Consider the following 18,541-nt stretch of genomic DNA (forward strand, 5'->3'; position numbering starts at 1 on the left):
GAGACCAAAACTGTGCACAGTAATCAGATGCAAAGTAAAGTTCCCTCTTCAACAACGTGCTTAAACTCAACTCCGGAACATCACTCTACAATAGCATGCCTCCACCTCCCATCCTTCTGGCCTCTCTAAATAAGGCTGCTGATCTTTGCTGCAAGTCCCACGCTCACTGGAGGTCGGACTGAGGCTGCCCAAGTTTACCTCATGTAAAACCTTTTAAAGTCTGCAGGCCTTATGCCTCCTGGTTATTGGCCTCTCTGCTCAGGGAAATAGGTCCTTCTTATCCACTCTATGTAGGCCCCTCATAATTTTATACACTTCAATCAAGTCTCCCCTCGGCCTCCTCTGTTCCAAAGAAAACAACCCCAGCCTCTCCAATCTTTCCTCATAGCTAAAATTCTCCAGTCCTGGCAACACCCTCGTAAATCTCCTCTGTACGCTATTAAATGGTTTCAGATAGACAGCAGTAGTGAGTAGCACGATGGAGCATAAAGATACAGTGGGCCGTGGTGAAGTGGGGTTAAATCAGAAGCAGACGCAGAGGGAGGGAGTTGGATCAGACGTACAGAGCAGGGAGAAGAAGAAAAGGAGCTTTGTTGCCACCACAGGCTGTTAGTTTTCCTGATTAATTCAATCCTTGTGATTGAAGTGCTGTTACTGTACTAGCTGTAGACCATAGCTCTGAGGTGGAGAAAGGGCCACATCGCAGCTCAAGGGTTTAATTAACTGGGACGAACTAAAAATAGACAATGATAGTCTCTCATTAATTCAGATGAGTAAAATGTTTTGAGCAATTACTGAAGTTTGCAAACATTACGGCAAACCTCCGGCTCTGGAATACTTCAAACTGGGAGATCAATACGAATGGAAAGGTCATATTTAGTGAACTGAACGAGTGCTTTCAACTGGAGTGTTAAAAAGCTTCGATAGCTTATCTAGGGTGCGTTCAGTGTAGCTGCCATTATAAAATAACTACAGGAAACTCTCGTTTAAACAGCACCTAAATATTTGGAATTCTCTATTAACCGGCAAAATTCTCACTCCAAAGACAACACCTCAATAACCGGAAATGTTGCCGAGTCCGAGTCTCCCGCAGTGGCCGAGTTAGTCAGTGGGGGTAGTTCTCCAAACTGCCACTACTCGGCTTCTTGGCTCTGTCGGAAGTCCGAACACCTCAATAACAGGAGTCTGACTCTCCCACACTGCCGGTAGTCTCTTCCGATCCGCCAATTACTGTACACTGCACATTTCTTGTTTTTTTTAAATTTTTGTTTGTTAAAAATAGCCTCGGCAGATAACCCTCTCCGTCATCCGGAATTTTTAATCAACCGGCAACACGCCGGACCCATCGGTGCCGGATACCAAAGAGTTTCCTGTACTGAGCTTCTTGGAAATGCACACCATGCTAATTACCACAGAATCTTAGCCATTTGAAAAGTGTTGCGGGAACATCGCAGTGACAACTTTAGGTAAGCATGGTTTGCAGTCTTGATCTCTTTCAGGGAGACCGGATAGTTTATTCAAACCAGCTTATGCTCGATTCACACAGAGATACTGGCATAAAATCCAAGATGGACAATCTACTCCCCGTCGTTGCTTCTGACATGGTTCCATTTACACAGGTGCTGAATTTACACCGTCAGCAATTAATACAAGCAGAGTTAAGATTCATGTTGCAGCACGCTAAATTTGACTAGCAACCAGCCTTTTTGCACAGACTTACGATAAAGGTGAAATGCTCAGTATTGCAGACATTGTTCTGCCAATGTTTACATTATTGAAGTGGAACATCGTGGTGGCATGGGGTTGGGATGGCAATCAGGAGGGGTTAAATTAAAGTTCCTCCTCTGAAAGATTTGAGATAAGTATCTCACAAAGCAGTTTTATCTTAACATGTATGTATGTATGTAACGTGTGTGTATATAAAAATATGCACAGTGTAGTTGTTGAATATATTTGAGGCTGAGATCGATAGATTTTTGGACACAAAGGGAATCATGCGATATGAGGATCGGGCGGGAAAGTGGAGTTGAGGTTGATGATCAGCCATGATCTGATTGAATGGTGGAGCGGGCTCGAGGGAGGGGCCGTATGGCCGACTCCTATTATTTCTTAAGTACACGTATACATACACATCAATAATATTATATATATTTTAAAAAATAAACATATATTAATAAACATATAAACAAACATTAATTAATAAAAATAGACATTAATAAATAAATATTAATACATGTTAATAAATATATATAAATAAATGTTAATAAATAAAAAAAAATATTTAAAAATGTTAATAAATATATATATATAAAATATAGAAACATAAAATTTATGGCACAGGAGGCCATTCGGCCCATCATGTCTGTGTTGGTCGAAAAAAAGCTCTCCAGCCTAATCCCACTTTCCAGCTCTTGGTCCGTAGCCCTGTCGGTTACGGCACTTCAAGTGCATATCCAAGTACTTTAAATGAAATGAGGGTTTCTGCCTCGACCACCCTTTCAGGCAATGAGTTCCAGACTCTCATATAAATATATCTAAATAAAAATGTCAGCAGGACCTTAAAGCCACTACAAAAGATTCACATACCTTGTCCCAATGTCCAGCCAGCTTCCATAGTCTTTAACCAGAAAGAAGAAATGCTGCAAATGTAAATTTACAGAACAAACGGCAACATTACCAACCACTGTAAAAAGCTGAAAGAAGTTTTTCACCAAACGAGCATAATAATGCCCTAATAATTAAAGAAGCTTTAAAAATAGGAAACTTAAGAATGCAGTAGCCTAGATTTCTTGGCCTGCATATTCTTGCATAGTTGCGGCCAGATACTACAACAACAACCACCTATATTTATATAGCGCCTTTAATGTAATAAAATGTCCCAAGGCGCTTCACAGGAGCGTTATCAAACAAAAAATTGACACTGAGCCACATAGGGAGAAACTAGGGCAGGTGACCAAAAGCTTGGTTGAAGAGGTAGGTTTTAAGGAGCGGCTTAAAGGAGGAGAGAGAGGTAGCGAGGCAGAGAGGTTTAGGGAGGGAATTCCGGAGCTTGGGGCCCAGGCAGCTGAAGGCACTGCTGCGAATGGTGGAGCGATTAAAATCGGGGCTGCTCAAAAGACCAGAATAGGCAAAGTGCAAAGGTCAAGGGGGATTATAGGGCTGGAGGAGATTACAGAGATAGGGAAGGGCGAGGCCATGGAGGGATTTGAAAACAAGGGTGAGAATTTTAAAATCGAGGCGTTGCTTAACCGGGAGCCAATGTAGGTCAGCGAGCACAGGGCACGGGCGTGAGTGAGTTGCGTGCGTAAGTATAATGTGTTCAAATTTCCTTGATCTATTACGATCGTCTATTGATCTCTCCGCCTATAATAATGGCCCCACCCCCCCCCCAAAGTTACAGAGCCGTATACGCGGGTCTCCTGCTTGCTCAGAGGCTCTCTTCAAATTACCACCTGATTATCAGGTGCAGCAGGAAACAAAATAATGGCCCAGAAATTCCGTTCGCAGCCCTCCCACGGGCGGAGGGCTGCGATCCTGAAAAATCTGCGCCTGGACCGGAGGTGCTCCCGGGAGGTGCTGAATTCCGTTGCTGTGCCTCTTCAAACTGCCGGTGCGCAGGGCCCGCGTATCCCAGAGGCGCAGCTAGTTCACAGCATCCCTTGGATCACGTGGGCTAGGGGGAGCCAATCAGAGCAGGGAATCTCCATTCATAGATTTGACAGGAAGACCTGTCAAATCAATGAATAGAGGTCAGCCACAAAACATAAGTCAAACTTCAAATACATTTTTTTTTTAAATCACATTTTTAAAATGACTATAAATTAACTATTTTAAACAAAAAATTAAATTTTTGAAAAAAATAATTAAAGTTTTTAACGGGGCTAAAAATAAACTTACCTTTCTTTAAAGTATTTTAAAATGATAAATCAGTGGAAAAAAAATTTTTCTTTTACTTTCTTCACCTCTTACTTTGTTAAAAGCGGGCCTTGCGCCTGCTTTTCCAGGCGCAGCGGTTTCAGACTTACCCAGACTGCAGCATAGTATGAAAAAAACGGAAGTTCCAGCCGTACGCACTGCCTCTCCGGTGCAGGCGATTGTCCTGTGAAGCCCTTTCTTCGAAGAATGGAAGTTCCGGTTTCCAGCGCATGCGCAATGCATGCCTAAAACCGGCAGTCCGCTGGCCCTACGGGCGAGTACACACCCGTAGGGATCGGAATTTATGGACCATCGTTTCTGGTTGTTGTAAAAAATATATATATTGCTCAGCGAGACCTGCACTGTACATTCTGTTCCTTTGAATGGATTTTTATGGCATCAGTGGAAGCCACGTTAAAAACTGAAAAGCTTCCTGATTGCAGCTCCTTGAACACGCTGTGCCTGATGGGCATGAATGATGGTTAAATGAACTGAAATTTTAATTTTCATACTCAAAAGATAAATTTATGGCGTGAGTTCAGCGCTTTCCCGGCACCCCCCTCCCCCTCGATTGTTTATGCTGATTTCCGCCCATTTTACGTTGGGGCATATTCTAATGTAATTCGCGGGAAATTAGAACGTAACTTTACATCGGCAGAAAGGACGCGGGATTGGGCGCAATTTTTGCATCCAACCTCTTCAAGGAGAAAATTCCAGCCACTTATCTCACACGAGTCCGACCACAGAATCAGAAATTTACAGCACGGAAGGAGGCCATTTCGGCCCATCGTGTCCGCGCCGGCCAACAAAGAGCTACCAAGCCTAATCCCACTTCCCAGCTCTTGGTCCGTAGCCCTGTAGGTTTCAGCACTTCAAGTGCATATCCAAGTACTTTTTAAATGTGATGAGGGTTTCTGCCTCTACCACCCTTTCAGGCAGTGAGTTCCAGACCCCAGCCATCCTCTGGGTGAAGAAATTTCTCCTCAACTCCCCTCTAAACCTCCTACCAATTACTTTAAATCTATGCCCCCCTGGTTATTGACCTCTCTGCTAAGGGAAATAGGTCCTTCCTATCCACTTTATCCAGGCCCCTCATAATTTTATACACCTCAATTAAATCTCCCCTCAGCCTCCTCTGTTCCAAAGAAAACAACCCCAGCCGATCCAATCTTTCCTCATAGCTAAAATTCTCCAGTCCAGACAACATCCTCGTAAATCTCCTCTGTACCCTTTCTAGACCAATCACATCTTTCCTGTAATGTGGTGACCAGAATTGCATGCAGTACTCCAGCTGTGGCCTAACTAGTGTTTTATACAAGAGCAAAATACTGCGGATGCTGGAAATCTGAAATAACAACAGAAAATGCTGGAAACACTCAGCAGGTCAGGCAGCATCGAGGAGAGAGAAACAGGGTCAACGTTTCAGGTCGAACCCTTTGTTAGAACTGGAAAAGGTTAGGGAGGAGAGATTTTTAAGCAGGGGCAGGGAGGAGGGGAGAAAGAACATAGGGAAGGTCTGTGATAGGATGGAAGGCAGGAGAGATTGACTGACAAAGGGGATGATAGTGCAAGTGCAAGGCAAAAGGAGAGGTAATGGGACAAGTTAAGAAGCAAAAGATGGCTCTAGATGAAGTGTGAATGATGATGGCAGCAACATTAACAGCTACCATGTGAGCAAACAAGAGAAAAAAATTGTTGAACTCGATGTTAAGGCTGTAAAGTGCCGAATAGAAAGAGGAGGTGCTGTTCCTCGAGCTTACGTTGAGCTTCGTTGCAACAGTGTAAGAGGACGAATTGAGAGAGTAAACTGGCAAGAAATATTAAAACAGAAAGAAAGAGTTTCTACAGGTATATAAAAAGGAAGAGAATAGCTAAAGTAAACGTTGGTCCCTTAACTATCTCAGCCTTGAATATACTCAACGAGTCAGCATCCACAGGTAGTGTCTATCAGAAGCACTAGATTAGGTTGAATGCAGACAAGGGCCTAGAAATTCATTAAGGCGCTGCCAGCTTTGCGGCCAGTTACCGCCTAAAGAGGGCTTCTGCGCCAAAAATGATTTTGCGCTGATATTCAGCGCAGCGGTATTGGCGGCGGTAGCCGTTAGCGCTGCGCCGGCACCGATGACGTCATCGGTGTGCGCAGTGCCCCGGTTCCGCCCCGATCCCCATATTTAGTTGCGGCTGCCTCTTCCGCAGCGGCCGCAAACAGCGACCAGAAAACGGGGCCGTACTGTAGCCTTAGTGGGGCGCTTTAAGGTGGAGGTGCGGCCGGCCGCTTTTTCGGTGGCCGCCTGCCCGCACCTCCTTCCCCGGCCTCCTCCACCCCCCCCCCCGCGGCATTGCCGGCTGCTTTCCGCGAACCCGGCACTTCTCTGAGGTGCCGGGCTCATTTGCCGGCACTCTCCAGCAGCGATCTCCCCGTTGCAGGCAGCTCCCCCTTAAGAGAAGGAGGAGGCCTGCAGTACCGCAGCCTGCCGCTCCGCAGCAGCTGGCGCAGCGGCGCCAAGAGCGCTGAAATTCAGTTTCAGCGCCCCAAGCGGAGGCGGGCACACCCTGGAATAGCGCCCGGTTCCGGATTGGGGCGCAGAAGCCGAATATCTGACGGTCGCAAATAGCTCCGCGCCCAGCGCTAACTTTTGGGCGCTAGCCAGCTGGGCGCCCCTAACTGAATTTCTAGGCCAATATGTTTCAGATGGTCTGGACGTGGCTTTCATGGGGCTGCACGAACGGCAGCTTTAGTGATTTACTGCACGCAGGAAAGGGGCTGCAGATGCTGCCATATTTCTGGAGGGACGGGGGAAGATGTAGACAGGTCTGTTGGTGCAGTGGGCAGATGGGAAGTGAAAAATTACAGCTAGTGATTCTACCACTTTGATACTTTATTCATCGGCCCCCACCACATTAGAGCAATGCCCACAGGAATGCACTGACCCAGGACGTCCATCACTTGACCCGCTGTTTACATTATAAGGCGCAGCTTTGCATCAAATATCACCAACTGCTATGTTTCACACTGATCTCCGAATGCCACCTTCATGGAGATGAATGATAACAGATTCATTATCTTTTTTATATAAGGTGTCTTATCCAAATTTATCTTAAACAAAACAAAATCAAAATGCATGGGTATTGGCGTAAGAAAACTACTAGGCACTTGGTCTAAGCGTTAAACAAAGCTTTAAGCAACTGTTTTACAACATGGAGGTCTAGTTGTGTCCTTCACTAGTTCCTGTTAAGAATGTCCTGCACAAGCTGGGCCCGTGCCAGAGTATTTATACTCTCCCTGGACAGCGCCACCCGTAGGCCGCTCAGTATTATTTCATAAGTCTTTCTTTCATGAATGACTGATTCATGTCAGGTATTATCAATAATGGTTAAGAACTATACCTTACATTGTTATCTTTCATGTTATTTGAAAATGATTAGCCTATGAACAATGTTCCCTCTAATTTTTTTTGGGTGCTCGGCCCATTCAAAATTCCGCGCCTGCGTGTTTTTTTTCCCCATTTAAAAAGCTGGTGAGCCGGCTGCATGGGCTCTCCACAGCAGCTTTAAAGGGAACATTGCCTATGAAGCCATCAGCTTATATAAGTATTGTCAGCGACTCACCAAAGCCATGATGTCCGAGATTACAAGTACAATGAGAAATAGGCTATTGGAAAAGAACACGAGAAAATATGTGTTAGAGATTCACTGCTCAGTAACATTTCAAAAAAAGTCACAAAAAAAGATCTTATATACAATATACATTATTTTAATTTGGTATACCTGTTTGATGACAGCCGAGTTGAAACTTGAATACTTTCGAACGCGCACATCACGATCACAAAAGGAATTAGTATCTGCAAACATTAAACAGACATTTGGTTCATGTTCTATACCATAGCGAACTCCTTCACATCGTCACTGCCCAGATAAATGAAGGTTGATTATGCAACTTTAGGTGCAATAGTTAATGTTCTTCAAATTAAGGTATATTTTACATGAAATGGATAAATCAACTATCAAACCACAAAAAACATCTTGGGGATTTTGGCTTTTCCAAGTACAGCATCAAGATGCCCCTTCCTGCACTACGTGACAGCATTAGATTGCCACCTCAGTTCTTTTTCAAATCAGAAGCAATTGTACAGTGTTAGCAGGCAGCCCAAGAGAAATAGAATTCCTTCCTAACTAATAATAGAAATTTCAGAATAAAGAGAGGATAATCTTTAGTGTAAACAGCAAGTGGGTTTTGTTTGATAATCAACTTTGTCATTCATGAATTATTGTCAACACTGCAGTGAGATACAATCGTATTTCATAGATCCTTGTCGAGTATTTTGATTATAGCATGTTAGGTAAATAATATTAAAAAAAGGTACAAGTAACTATTAATTATAACTCGTCCTATTTGTTTCCCCATGAATCTTTCACCAGGGTGCTGAGCGCCTCTGCCTAAATGTAGCTACTGGAGTCTTGTGTGCACGATCTTTTGGTGGCTTGTACGGATTGCCGACAGGTGTCAGCCGTGGCTCAGTGGGCAGCACTCTCGCCACTGACTTAGAAGGTTGTGGGTTCAAGTCCCACTCCAGAGACTCGAGCCCAAAATCTAGGCTGACACTCCCAGTGCAGTACTGAGGGAGTTGCTGCACCGTCAGAAGTGGCGTCTTTTGGATGAGACGTTAAACTGAGGCCCCGTCTGCTCTCTCAGTTGGATGCAAAAGATCCCATGACACTATACGAAGAACTGTAGGAGCGTTCTCCCTGGTGTCCTGGCCAATACTTGCCCTTCAACCAACACCATTAAAACAGGTATCTGGTTGTGGGAGCTTGCTGTGCGTAAATTGGCTGCTGCGGTTCCCACATTACAACAGTGACTACGCTTCAAAAAAGTACTTCATTGGCTGTAAAAGCGCTTTGGTCTGTGAAAGGCGCTATATAAATGCAAGTTCTTTCTTTCTGTAACACGATCCGGGGGAAGAAAACCTGTTTTTTGAGACCAAAAAAATGAATTTTTCCCTGAAGCTAGACAGGGGAATGATATACTGCATGAAAAATGCACATACTGCACCAAGATCTTTGACCTGTCAGTGCAATTTCTATGAGAAATATGTAGTGACTTTTTTGTTGTTGTTGCATGCATTGGATTTGAGCACAGGTACCAGGGGTGAAAGGTGAATCTAGCTACTGCGCCACCGCGTCCCCTGGAACACAAAATGTAACCGGCATAAGAAACCTCAGTGATTTAGTTGGCGCGTGAAATAGTTATTTATGAATCTGCCTGCTGTAAAAGGGACAATGATCATGCACACCAAAATACTGGTATTACTGCTTATTTTAGTATTCATTTTTCACATCTGTGGGAGTGCTTGATCAAACAGAAAGTGAGCATTTTCACAAAAATTATGAATCGCCAGAAGAGTGGCTGTCGAGAGCAATTAGTGATAAGCCCGGAACACAGAAGCTGAACCACTCTTTGGATTTGATAGATGAAAGCAGTGACAGATTTTGATCACTGACAGTACATCGCTGGCTGCTGATGGACACTGACTGAATAACCTGCTCCTCAGGGGCGACTCAGTTGTTTAGTAAAAATGAGAGAGTGATTGTCAATAGTTTAAAAGGACAAACAAAAGATGTGTCTATTCTGCGGTGCTGGAGTGGCGAGAAATTTTATGAAAAGCCAGCATATTATTTCCCCAAAGTCCACATCACTTCCGTGAGGGATTAGAATGGCACACTCCAATGGATGCACTGTTTAACAAAGAGAATCAGTCTGCCAAATAGCAAAGTCTCGATGGACAGCTAGAATGGACAAAGGTTTAAAAAAAACAATTAAAATGATACAGCTCAGGCCAGACAGTCTCTATTTTCTTAAAGAAAGACTTGCATTTCACGACCGCCAGACGTCCCAAAGTGTTTTACAGTCAATGAAGTACTTTCTGAAGTGTAGTCACTGTTGTAATGTAGGAAACGCGGGCAGCCAATTTGCGCACAGCAAGCTCCCACAAACAGCAATGTGATAATGACCAGATAATCTGTTTTTAGTGATGTTGATTGAGGAATAAATATTGGCCAGGACACCGGGGAGAACTCCCCCTGCTCTTCTTCAAAATAGTGCCATGGGATCTTTTCTGTCCACCTGAGAGAGCAGACGGGGCCGCGGTTTAACGTCTCATCCGAAAGATGGCACCTCCGATAGTGCAGCACTCCCTCAGCACTGCCCTGGAGCGTCAGCCTAGATATTTGTGCTCAAGTCTCTGGAGTGGGACTTGAACCCACAACCTTCTGACTCAGAGGCGAGGGTGCTGCCCACTGAGTCACAGCTGACACTCCTAGCTTTGGCAGAAAAGCTTTAACGGAATATTGCCATGTCATTAGCTCTTAACTTTATTTTTAAAGATCGACTACGGGGCTGAATTTCCACGGAGGATTTTACGCTCGCCCACCATAACTTCAGTGGAGAAGTTGCAGAATCCTGGAAAAATGGTGTAAATGACATGTGTAAAGTACTGCACGTGGAAAAGAAAAATGGACGACACATATATTCCATGAATGGTGCTGAAATAGCTACGGATGAAGTTGAAAGACACCCAAGAATCTTATTAGACGCAATGCTCAAAATATTGAACCAGAGCAGCAATTAACCAAAGACAATAGAAAGTTGGACTAGCCAAATCGGTAGAATACAAGTCAGAGGAAGTCATGATCAACCCGGGCATGCAGATGTAATTTAGTCCCCTCTTTTAATTCACACATTCTGTACTTCTGCAGATATGGGGATTGAGCGGGAAAGTGGAGTTGAGGTCAAAGATCAGCCATGATTTTATTGAATGGCGGAGCAGGCTCGAGGGGCCAAATGGCCGACTCCTGCTCCTTATGTTCTTATGTACTAATCAGACCCCACCTTGACTACTGGTCATTATCACAGTGCTGTTTGTGGGAGCTTGCTGTGCGCAAACTGGCTGCCGCGTTTCCCACATTACAACAGTGACTGCACTTCAAAAAGTGCTTCATTGGCTGTAAAGCGCTTTGGGACGTCCGGTGGTCATGAAAGGCGCTGTGACTCCAGACACACAGCAATGTGGTTGACTCTTAGCTGCACTCTGAAATGGTCTAGCAACAACAACAACAACTTGTATTTATATAGCGCCTTTAATGTAGTAAAACGTCCTTAGGCGCTGCACAGGAATATTGCAAGACAAAATATTTGACACTCAGCAAGCCACTCAGTTGTCAAAAAGGCGGCTCACCACCACCTTCTCGAGGGCAATTAGGGATGAGCAATAAACACTGGGTTTCACAGCGACACCCGCATCCCGTGAATGCATTAGAAAAAAAGATGGGCACGCCTGGGGTGTTGGTGGAGCTCCTCAATTTGGCATGTAGCAGTTTCCTGAGGAAATCAGCCATCCTATCTGGCGGATAGCAACAAGTTGAGGGGTTTGCTCAATATTATGTACACAAATATACCAACCTTCCACATCATTAATGCTCCCATTACGAAAGGATTAAAAACAGTCAAGAAGCAGTAGACGGAGGCAGGATCGAAACTGGAATGAGATAATGAATGAGAACGCCGTATTAGAATATGTATTTCATATTATTCTGCTCCTCTAACCACCCTCGTCCTCCCAGAAAATGCTGTACAGAAGTTTTTAAACCGAGTACTCACATAAGATAAGAACATAAGAATTAGGAGCAGGAGTCGGCCATTCGGCCCCTCGAGCCATTCAATAAGATCATGGCTGATCTTCGACCTCAACTCCACTTTTCCGCCCGATCCCCATATCCCTTGATTCCCCTTGAGTCCAAAAATCTATCGCTCTCTGCCTTGAATATACTCAACAATTCAGCATCCACAGCCCTCTGGGGTAGAGAATTCCAAAGATTCACCACCCTCTGAGTGAAGAAATTCCTCCTCATCTCAGTCTTAAATGGCCGACCCCTTATCCTGAGACAATGCCCCCTAGTTCTAGACTCTCCAGCCAGGGGGAAACAGCCTCTCAGCATCTACCCTGTCAATCCCCCCTCAGAATCTTTCATGTTTCAATGAGATCACCTCTCATTCTTCTAAACTCCAGAGAGTATCGGCCCAATCTACTCAATCTCTCCTCATAGGGCCTTTTCACATTTCATTGATACACAACCATTTTTTCAAATGATCTAAAAAATAAATCTCTAAATTTCTAATCCTAAATGCTATATATCAGAAGTGCAGATTGTATGCAACTCTGTGAATTAAGTTAAGCATGGTATGATTATAACTTCTTACACTTAAAACTTTTTTTTTCAGTGCATTAAACAGTAACCATCTGGAACAGTTCATTTAAAAAATAATAAACATGTCCGGATTACCTGTTGACAGAAGCTATATTTCCAGTCCCAAAGAAAGCCGTCACAATGAAGAAAATCTGATATTTTCCAGATAAGGAAAGTCCAGAAATCAAAAATATAAGTCGACAGGAAGCAATTGTCTGTGTAGTGGGTCTTCAAGCTTGAATTAAGTGACACTCTAATTAGCTACCAGCCTTCGAATGATATCAAGAATAAAGTACTGCAGATCAATCAATGACTTTTTCAAATCTCCAGATTAATTTAAATGCAACTTGAGTCCAAATTGAAACAGGACAGGACAGTGAGGGCAACTAGTGGCCTCGAACAGAGCGACTTTCATTGGGGTTAAATACACTGCAGCTAACCTACTGTATTTTTTAAAATTCGTTCACGGGTTGTGGGCGTCGCTGGCAAGGCCGGCATTTATTGCCCATCCTTAATTGCCCTCGAGAAGGCGTTGGTGAGCCGCCTTCTTGAACCGCTGCAGTCCGTGTGGTGAAGGTACTCCAAGAGCCTCGTTAGGGAGGGATTTTGACCCAGCGACAATGAAGGAACGGCGATATATTTCCAAGTCCAGATGCTGTGTGACTTGGAGGGAAACTCAGAGGTGATGGTGTTCCCAGGCGCCTGCTGCCCTTGTCCTTCGAGGTGGTAGAGGTCGTGGGTTTGGGAGGTGCTGTCAAAGAAACCGTGGAGAGTTGCTGCAGTGCATCTTGTAGGTGGTACACGCTGCAGCCACGGTGAACCAGTGGTGGAGGGAGTGAATGTATAAGAACATAATAAATAGGAGCTGGAGTAGGCCATTTGGCCCTTCAAGCCTGCTCCACCATTCAACAATCTTCTACCTCAACTCCACTTTCCTGCACTATCCGCATATGTCCTTAATTCCCTTCGTTCCCAAATATTTATCGACCTCTGTCTTGAATATACTTAACGACTGAGCATCCACAGCTCTCTAGGGTAGAGAATTCCAAAGATTCACAACCCTCCGAGTGAAGAAATTTCTCCTTATCTCAGTCCTAAATGGCTGACTACTTATCCTGTGACCCCATGTTCTAGATTCCCCAGCCAGGGGAAACATTTTCCCAGCATTAACCCTGTCAAACCCCTTAAGAATTTTATGTTTCAATGAGATCACCTCTCGCTCTTCTAAACTCTAAGGAATATAGGCCTAGTCTACGCAATCTCTCCTCAAAAAGCTAGAATCAGAAATGATGACCATGAAACAACCAGGTTGTCATAAAAATCCATCTGGTTCACTAATGTCCTTTAGGGAAGGAAATCTGCCGTCCTTACCCGGTCTGGCCTATATGTGACTCCAGACCCACAGCAACGTGGTTGACTCTTAACTGCCCTCTGAAATGGCCTAGCGAGACACTCAAAGGCAATTAGGGATGGGCAATAAATGCTGGCCTAGCCAATGACACCCACATCCCATGAACGAATAAAAAAAAACCCATCATCCCAGGAACCAGTCTAGTGAACCTTCGTGCATGTTAAGTCTGTGTGTTATAGTGAGAATTACTACACAGACCACAAGAGTAAATTCAACAGGTCTTTACTGGTTGGAGGTCGGACTATACTGAATACAATATTATTACACTGTGCTTATATACCGGTGTGGTCACCACCGGTATTACGTATACAGCAGCCAAAGAAAGTAGTACCTTTCTTAAGGTGGACCAGGTTACATACACCACAATCCTCCCTTTTTAGCTTAACAGTCATATCCCCAAATAAACATAACATATATACATATATAAAACTTCAGGTATAACAGTTCAAAGGTTCAGTCTCTCAGGAGGCTCTCTGATTCGGCTTGGATAACGCCTTTCAGTGGTCTCTGATTCTTGTTGTTGAGGTGCCTCCTCTAGTTGGTTTCCAATATATTGGGTGTCATCATCATCAAATACATTCTCGGCCAAGGTAGATGCTTCAGGTTCATGAACGTCTTCCACAGCTGTCTCTGTCACAACCATGGGTTCGACCCTTGCTCTCGACTCTACCAGTTGATCCGCATGACGCCTTATCACATTATGACCAATATCTACGGTGTACATCAGAGGTCCTTGTCTGGCCCGGATTGTTCCAGACTGCCATTTGTCGTTTCCATAGCCCCTTGCCATCACTGGTTGTCCTACGTCAAAAGTTCGAGTGGTCTTGCTGTTAATATGCCGAAACTGTTTGTTTTCCACTTCCCTCCGCACATTTGGTTTTAACAAGTCCAACTTGGACCGCAACCTCCTGTTATAAAACATCATAGCAGGACTTTGGTTAGTCACGGCATGATCGGCGTTTCTATATGACATCAGGAACTTATCGACCTTGTGTTGCAGCGGAATCTGATCATCATTCATGGCCTTAATAGCCTTTTTGAATGTCTGGACAAATCTTTCAGCCAACCCGTTTGTCGCCGGATGATATGGGGCAGAGGTATAATGTTTAACTCCATTCTTCTTTAAGAATTGTTGGAATTCTTCCGATACAAACTGTGGTCCGTTGTCCGAACAGATCTGTTCTGGCAATCCGTTCCTTGCGAATATTGTTCTTAATACCGCAATTGTCTTTTCTGAAGTAGTGGTATTCATCTTGATGACTTCTGGCCATTTGGAATGTGCGTCCACCGCGATTAGGAACATGGAGTCCATGAATGGACCAGCAAAGTCAATGTGGACGCGTTGCCATGGGGCTGAAGGCCATTCCCATGGGTGTAGCGGTGCTATCGGAGGTGCATTTTGCACTTTGACACCCAGCGCAGCTTTTCGTTAACTCCTCAATCTGTTGGTCAATACCCGGCCACCATACGCAAGCCCTAGCAAGACTTTTCATTTTAACTCCCCCCAGATGACCTTCATGTAGTTCTTTTAAAACTCTTTCCCTTAACTTGGGAGGAATAATCACTCTTGTCCTGTACATCAAAGTACCATGGCAGACGGACAGCTGGTCTCGCCTTGCCGAGAATGCCGGTAACAGAGGATCACCCCGTGTTGGCCATCCTTTCACTGTCACCTCGTAGACTCTGGACAGTGTCGGGTCGTTCCTGGTTTCTCTTTCAATACTTGCGTTGGTGACAGGTAAACACTCGATAATGGTCGAATGAAATAACTCAACAGGGTCAACTTCCGTCGTGTCTTCATCTTCAGGTAGTGGCAGGCGCGACAGGCCATCAGCATTGCCATGCTGTTTCGTACCTTTGAATTCTATCTGATATTGATGTGCCCCTAAGAAAAGAGACCATCTCTGGAGACGCTGTGCTGTCATCACCGAAACACCCTTCTTAGGGTTAAAAATGGACACCAACGGTTGATGGTCCGTCAGAAGTGTGAATTTTTGGCCCTGTAGGTAATGATTAAACTTCTTCACTCCCCATACAAGGCTAAGGGCCTCCCTATCGATCTGCGCATAGTTGCGCTCAGCGGAGGTCAATGATCTGGATGCAAACGCGACTGGCCTTTCCGTGCCATTTGGCAATTTATGTGAGAGTACTGCCCCAATACCATATGGAGAAGCATCACAAGCCAACCGAATAGGCAGTGTCGGGTTGAAGTGAGCCAACACTTCCTCTGAGGTGATCAATTCTTTGCTTTTGCGAAATGCCTTCTTACAGTTTTCGCCCCAGTCCCATGGTACCCCTTTCTGTAAAAGAGCGTTCAACAGATGCAGCACCGTGGATAGATTTGGCAGAAATTTATGGTAGTAGTTAATTAATCCTAGAAACGACCTCAACTGAGAGACATTCTCCGGAGCGGGAGCCTTTACAACTGCCGCTATCTTGTCAGGAGACTTATGAAGCCTCTCCCGGTCAATGACATGACCACAGTACGAGATCCGCTTCTGGAAGAACTCACATTTCTGCCGATTTACCCTAAGTCCATACTCTTTCAGTCTGTTGAGCACCAGTTCCAAGTTAGCGAGATGCTGTTCATCACCATCACCTGTGATCAGAATGTCGTCCAGGTAACATTGTGTGCCTGGAATTCCCTGTAATACCTGTTCCATGGCCCTCTGCCAAATTGCTGGAGCCAATGCCACACCAAAAACCAGCCTATTGTACCGGTACAACCCTCGATGCGTGTTGATCGTGAGGTATTGGCATGACTCTTCTTCAACCTCCATCTGCAAGTACGCCTGCGCCAGGTCTATCTTGGTGAAGTGTTTCCCGCCAGACAGTGAAGCGAAAATATCCTCAATCCGTGGAAGCGGATACTGCACCGTGTGAAGCACCGGATTAACGGTGATCTTGAAATCTCCACAGATGCGAACCTTCCCTGGATCTCCTGGCTTATTGTTCACAGGACGTTTCATAACGGGAACAATGGGCGTAGCCCACTCACTCCAATCTACTTTAGACAGTACCCCTGAACGTTCTAGTGCTTCCAGCTCCGCTTCAACCGCAGGTCGTATTGCATAGGGTACCGGTCTGGCTTTAAAAAAGTTTGGTTGTGCATGTTCATCAATCTTGATGTTTGCCGTAATTCCTTTCAGTGTTCCCAGTCCCGGCTGGAACACCTTTAGCCTCATCCAATATTCTGGACAATCGTTTAGGTTTGACAGCTGTTTCCCCAGAATCTACCGTTAGTGCTTTCAAGGAGTGCCAGTCCATATTCATTTTCCTAATCCACTCCCGTCCTAGTAGTGGTGGACCTCCTTCAGGTAGCACATATAAGTCCATTACTTGGCTTCCTTCGCCCTTGTGGACCACTTCTACCTCTATTTTTCCGATGGGGTACACTCTTTACCCCGTGTACGTTTTCAATATAATCTCCGTATCCTGTAAGGGAATATGTTGGAATAACCTTCTGTAATCTTTCTTATTCATGACCGTCAATGCCGATCCAGTGTCCAATTCCATTTTTACTTGGACTCCTGCTATCTTAAGAGTGACCCAAATTGTCTGGAGGTCTGTATCCTTACCAACGTTGTGTATTCTTAAGCTATCCAGTTCATTACTGCTAGCGTCTGAATCTGACTTCTGTTCAGTCAAACTGTTCTTTGTCACCTTGTGTACCTTTGCATATTTTCCTTGCGGTGACTTTTTATTGCTGGTCTTCTTTCCTGACCGGCATACTTTAGCTATGTGGCCAAACCTGCCACACGTTCTGCATTCTTGGTTTTTAAACCAACACTGGTTCTGATCGTGCGTTGTCTTTCCACAACGATAACATTTGACAGAACTCAAACCCAATTTGTTTGTACCTAGTTCCGGTGGCCGTAGCTGCATTACTGCCGTGCCTCTCGCTGCGGCCTCATGTGCTGCTGCCATAGTGACCGCCTTCTCGAGAGACAGCTCATTCTCCTCAAGCAGTCGCCTTTGTGTATCCTGTTTAAATAAACCACACACAAATCTATCTCGAAGTGCCTCTGTCAGTCCCGTTCCAAACTGACAATATTTTGCTAGCTTACGTAATTCCATCAAATATTCAGCATTGCTTTCATTTTGCAGCTGTCTTCTATCGTAAAATTTAAATCGTTCCGCTAGCATCAGCGGTGTGGGGCTAAGATGATTTTTTAGGACAGTAACAATCTGTTCGAACGTCTTATCCGCCGGTTCATCTGGTGATAACAGGTGTTTCAATTGCCCGTATGTCTTCGCACCCATTAAGTTTAGTAATGTTAGTGCTTTATCTGTCTCAGGAATTTTATTTGCCTTACAATAGTTTTGTATGCGTTCTACATACATAGCCCAGTCTTCTATATCACTGTCGAAGGCATTAATGTTCCCATGTTTAGGCATCGTAGCAATTTATCATATTTTTAATGTTATCTAAGATGGCGGCTTCCCGCTCTTGCCGTCGTCCTCCGCCCACAAAATGGCGGTTTTCCCGCGCTTGGCGGTCTTCACCCGTCCCCCGACGCTGTCTCCGCTTCACCGCGGCTCTCGCGCCTTCAGTTTCCCCAGACGCTGCGCCTTTAGCCCGAATGCGGCCCTTATCTCCGGTCGCGATCGATGTCCCGCGCTGTGCCTCTCGCTCGAAAGCGGCCCGGCCCTTATCTCTGGTCGCGATCGACCTCACCGCCCTTATTCCTCCGTCTTCCCAGCCCTGTCTGTACAGCCAATGCGGTTGACTTTCTGTCGCGTCGCTGCCCGGCTTACCCACCACGAGGTAGTAGAAGAAGCTGACAGTCGCTGATGGAGGCTTCGAGGTCAGAATGTCTTCTGCACTCCGGTTGCTCGATGCCTGCCGCTCGACGTGTCTTCCCGTAGGTGATGAGGGTGGAAACCTCTCTTCGACGTCCTGTCTGTGGACGAAGTCGCCGTGGAAATTACTGCAGCAGGGTAAGAATCGGACTCGTCACCACTGTTAAG

At 45.0% G+C, this 18,541-nt stretch overlaps 1 protein-coding gene across 2 annotated transcripts in view; it reads right to left on the reverse strand.

The window, feature by feature from the left end:
* pign (phosphatidylinositol glycan anchor biosynthesis, class N) overlaps positions 1–18,541 on the reverse strand; it is a 154,009-nt gene that overhangs the window by 15,779 nt on the left and 119,689 nt on the right. For both annotated transcript variants that reach the window (XM_085989264.1, XM_085989265.1), the window contains 5 exons: positions 12,256–12,311; positions 11,375–11,450; positions 7,684–7,757; positions 7,525–7,567; positions 2,587–2,639 (listed from right to left, as the gene is read on the reverse strand). In XM_085989264.1, coding sequence (XP_085845390.1) covers positions 2,587–2,639; positions 7,525–7,567; positions 7,684–7,757; positions 11,375–11,450; positions 12,256–12,311 — 302 coding nt within the window. The remainder of the gene's footprint in view (positions 1–2,586; positions 2,640–7,524; positions 7,568–7,683; positions 7,758–11,374; positions 11,451–12,255; positions 12,312–18,541) is intronic.

The sequence above is a fragment of the Somniosus microcephalus genome, chromosome 5 (assembly GCF_052327205.1).
Source record: "Somniosus microcephalus isolate GS21.2 chromosome 5, FLI_Smic_1.0, whole genome shotgun sequence".
Classification (NCBI taxonomy): domain Eukaryota; kingdom Metazoa; phylum Chordata; class Chondrichthyes; order Squaliformes; family Somniosidae; genus Somniosus; species Somniosus microcephalus.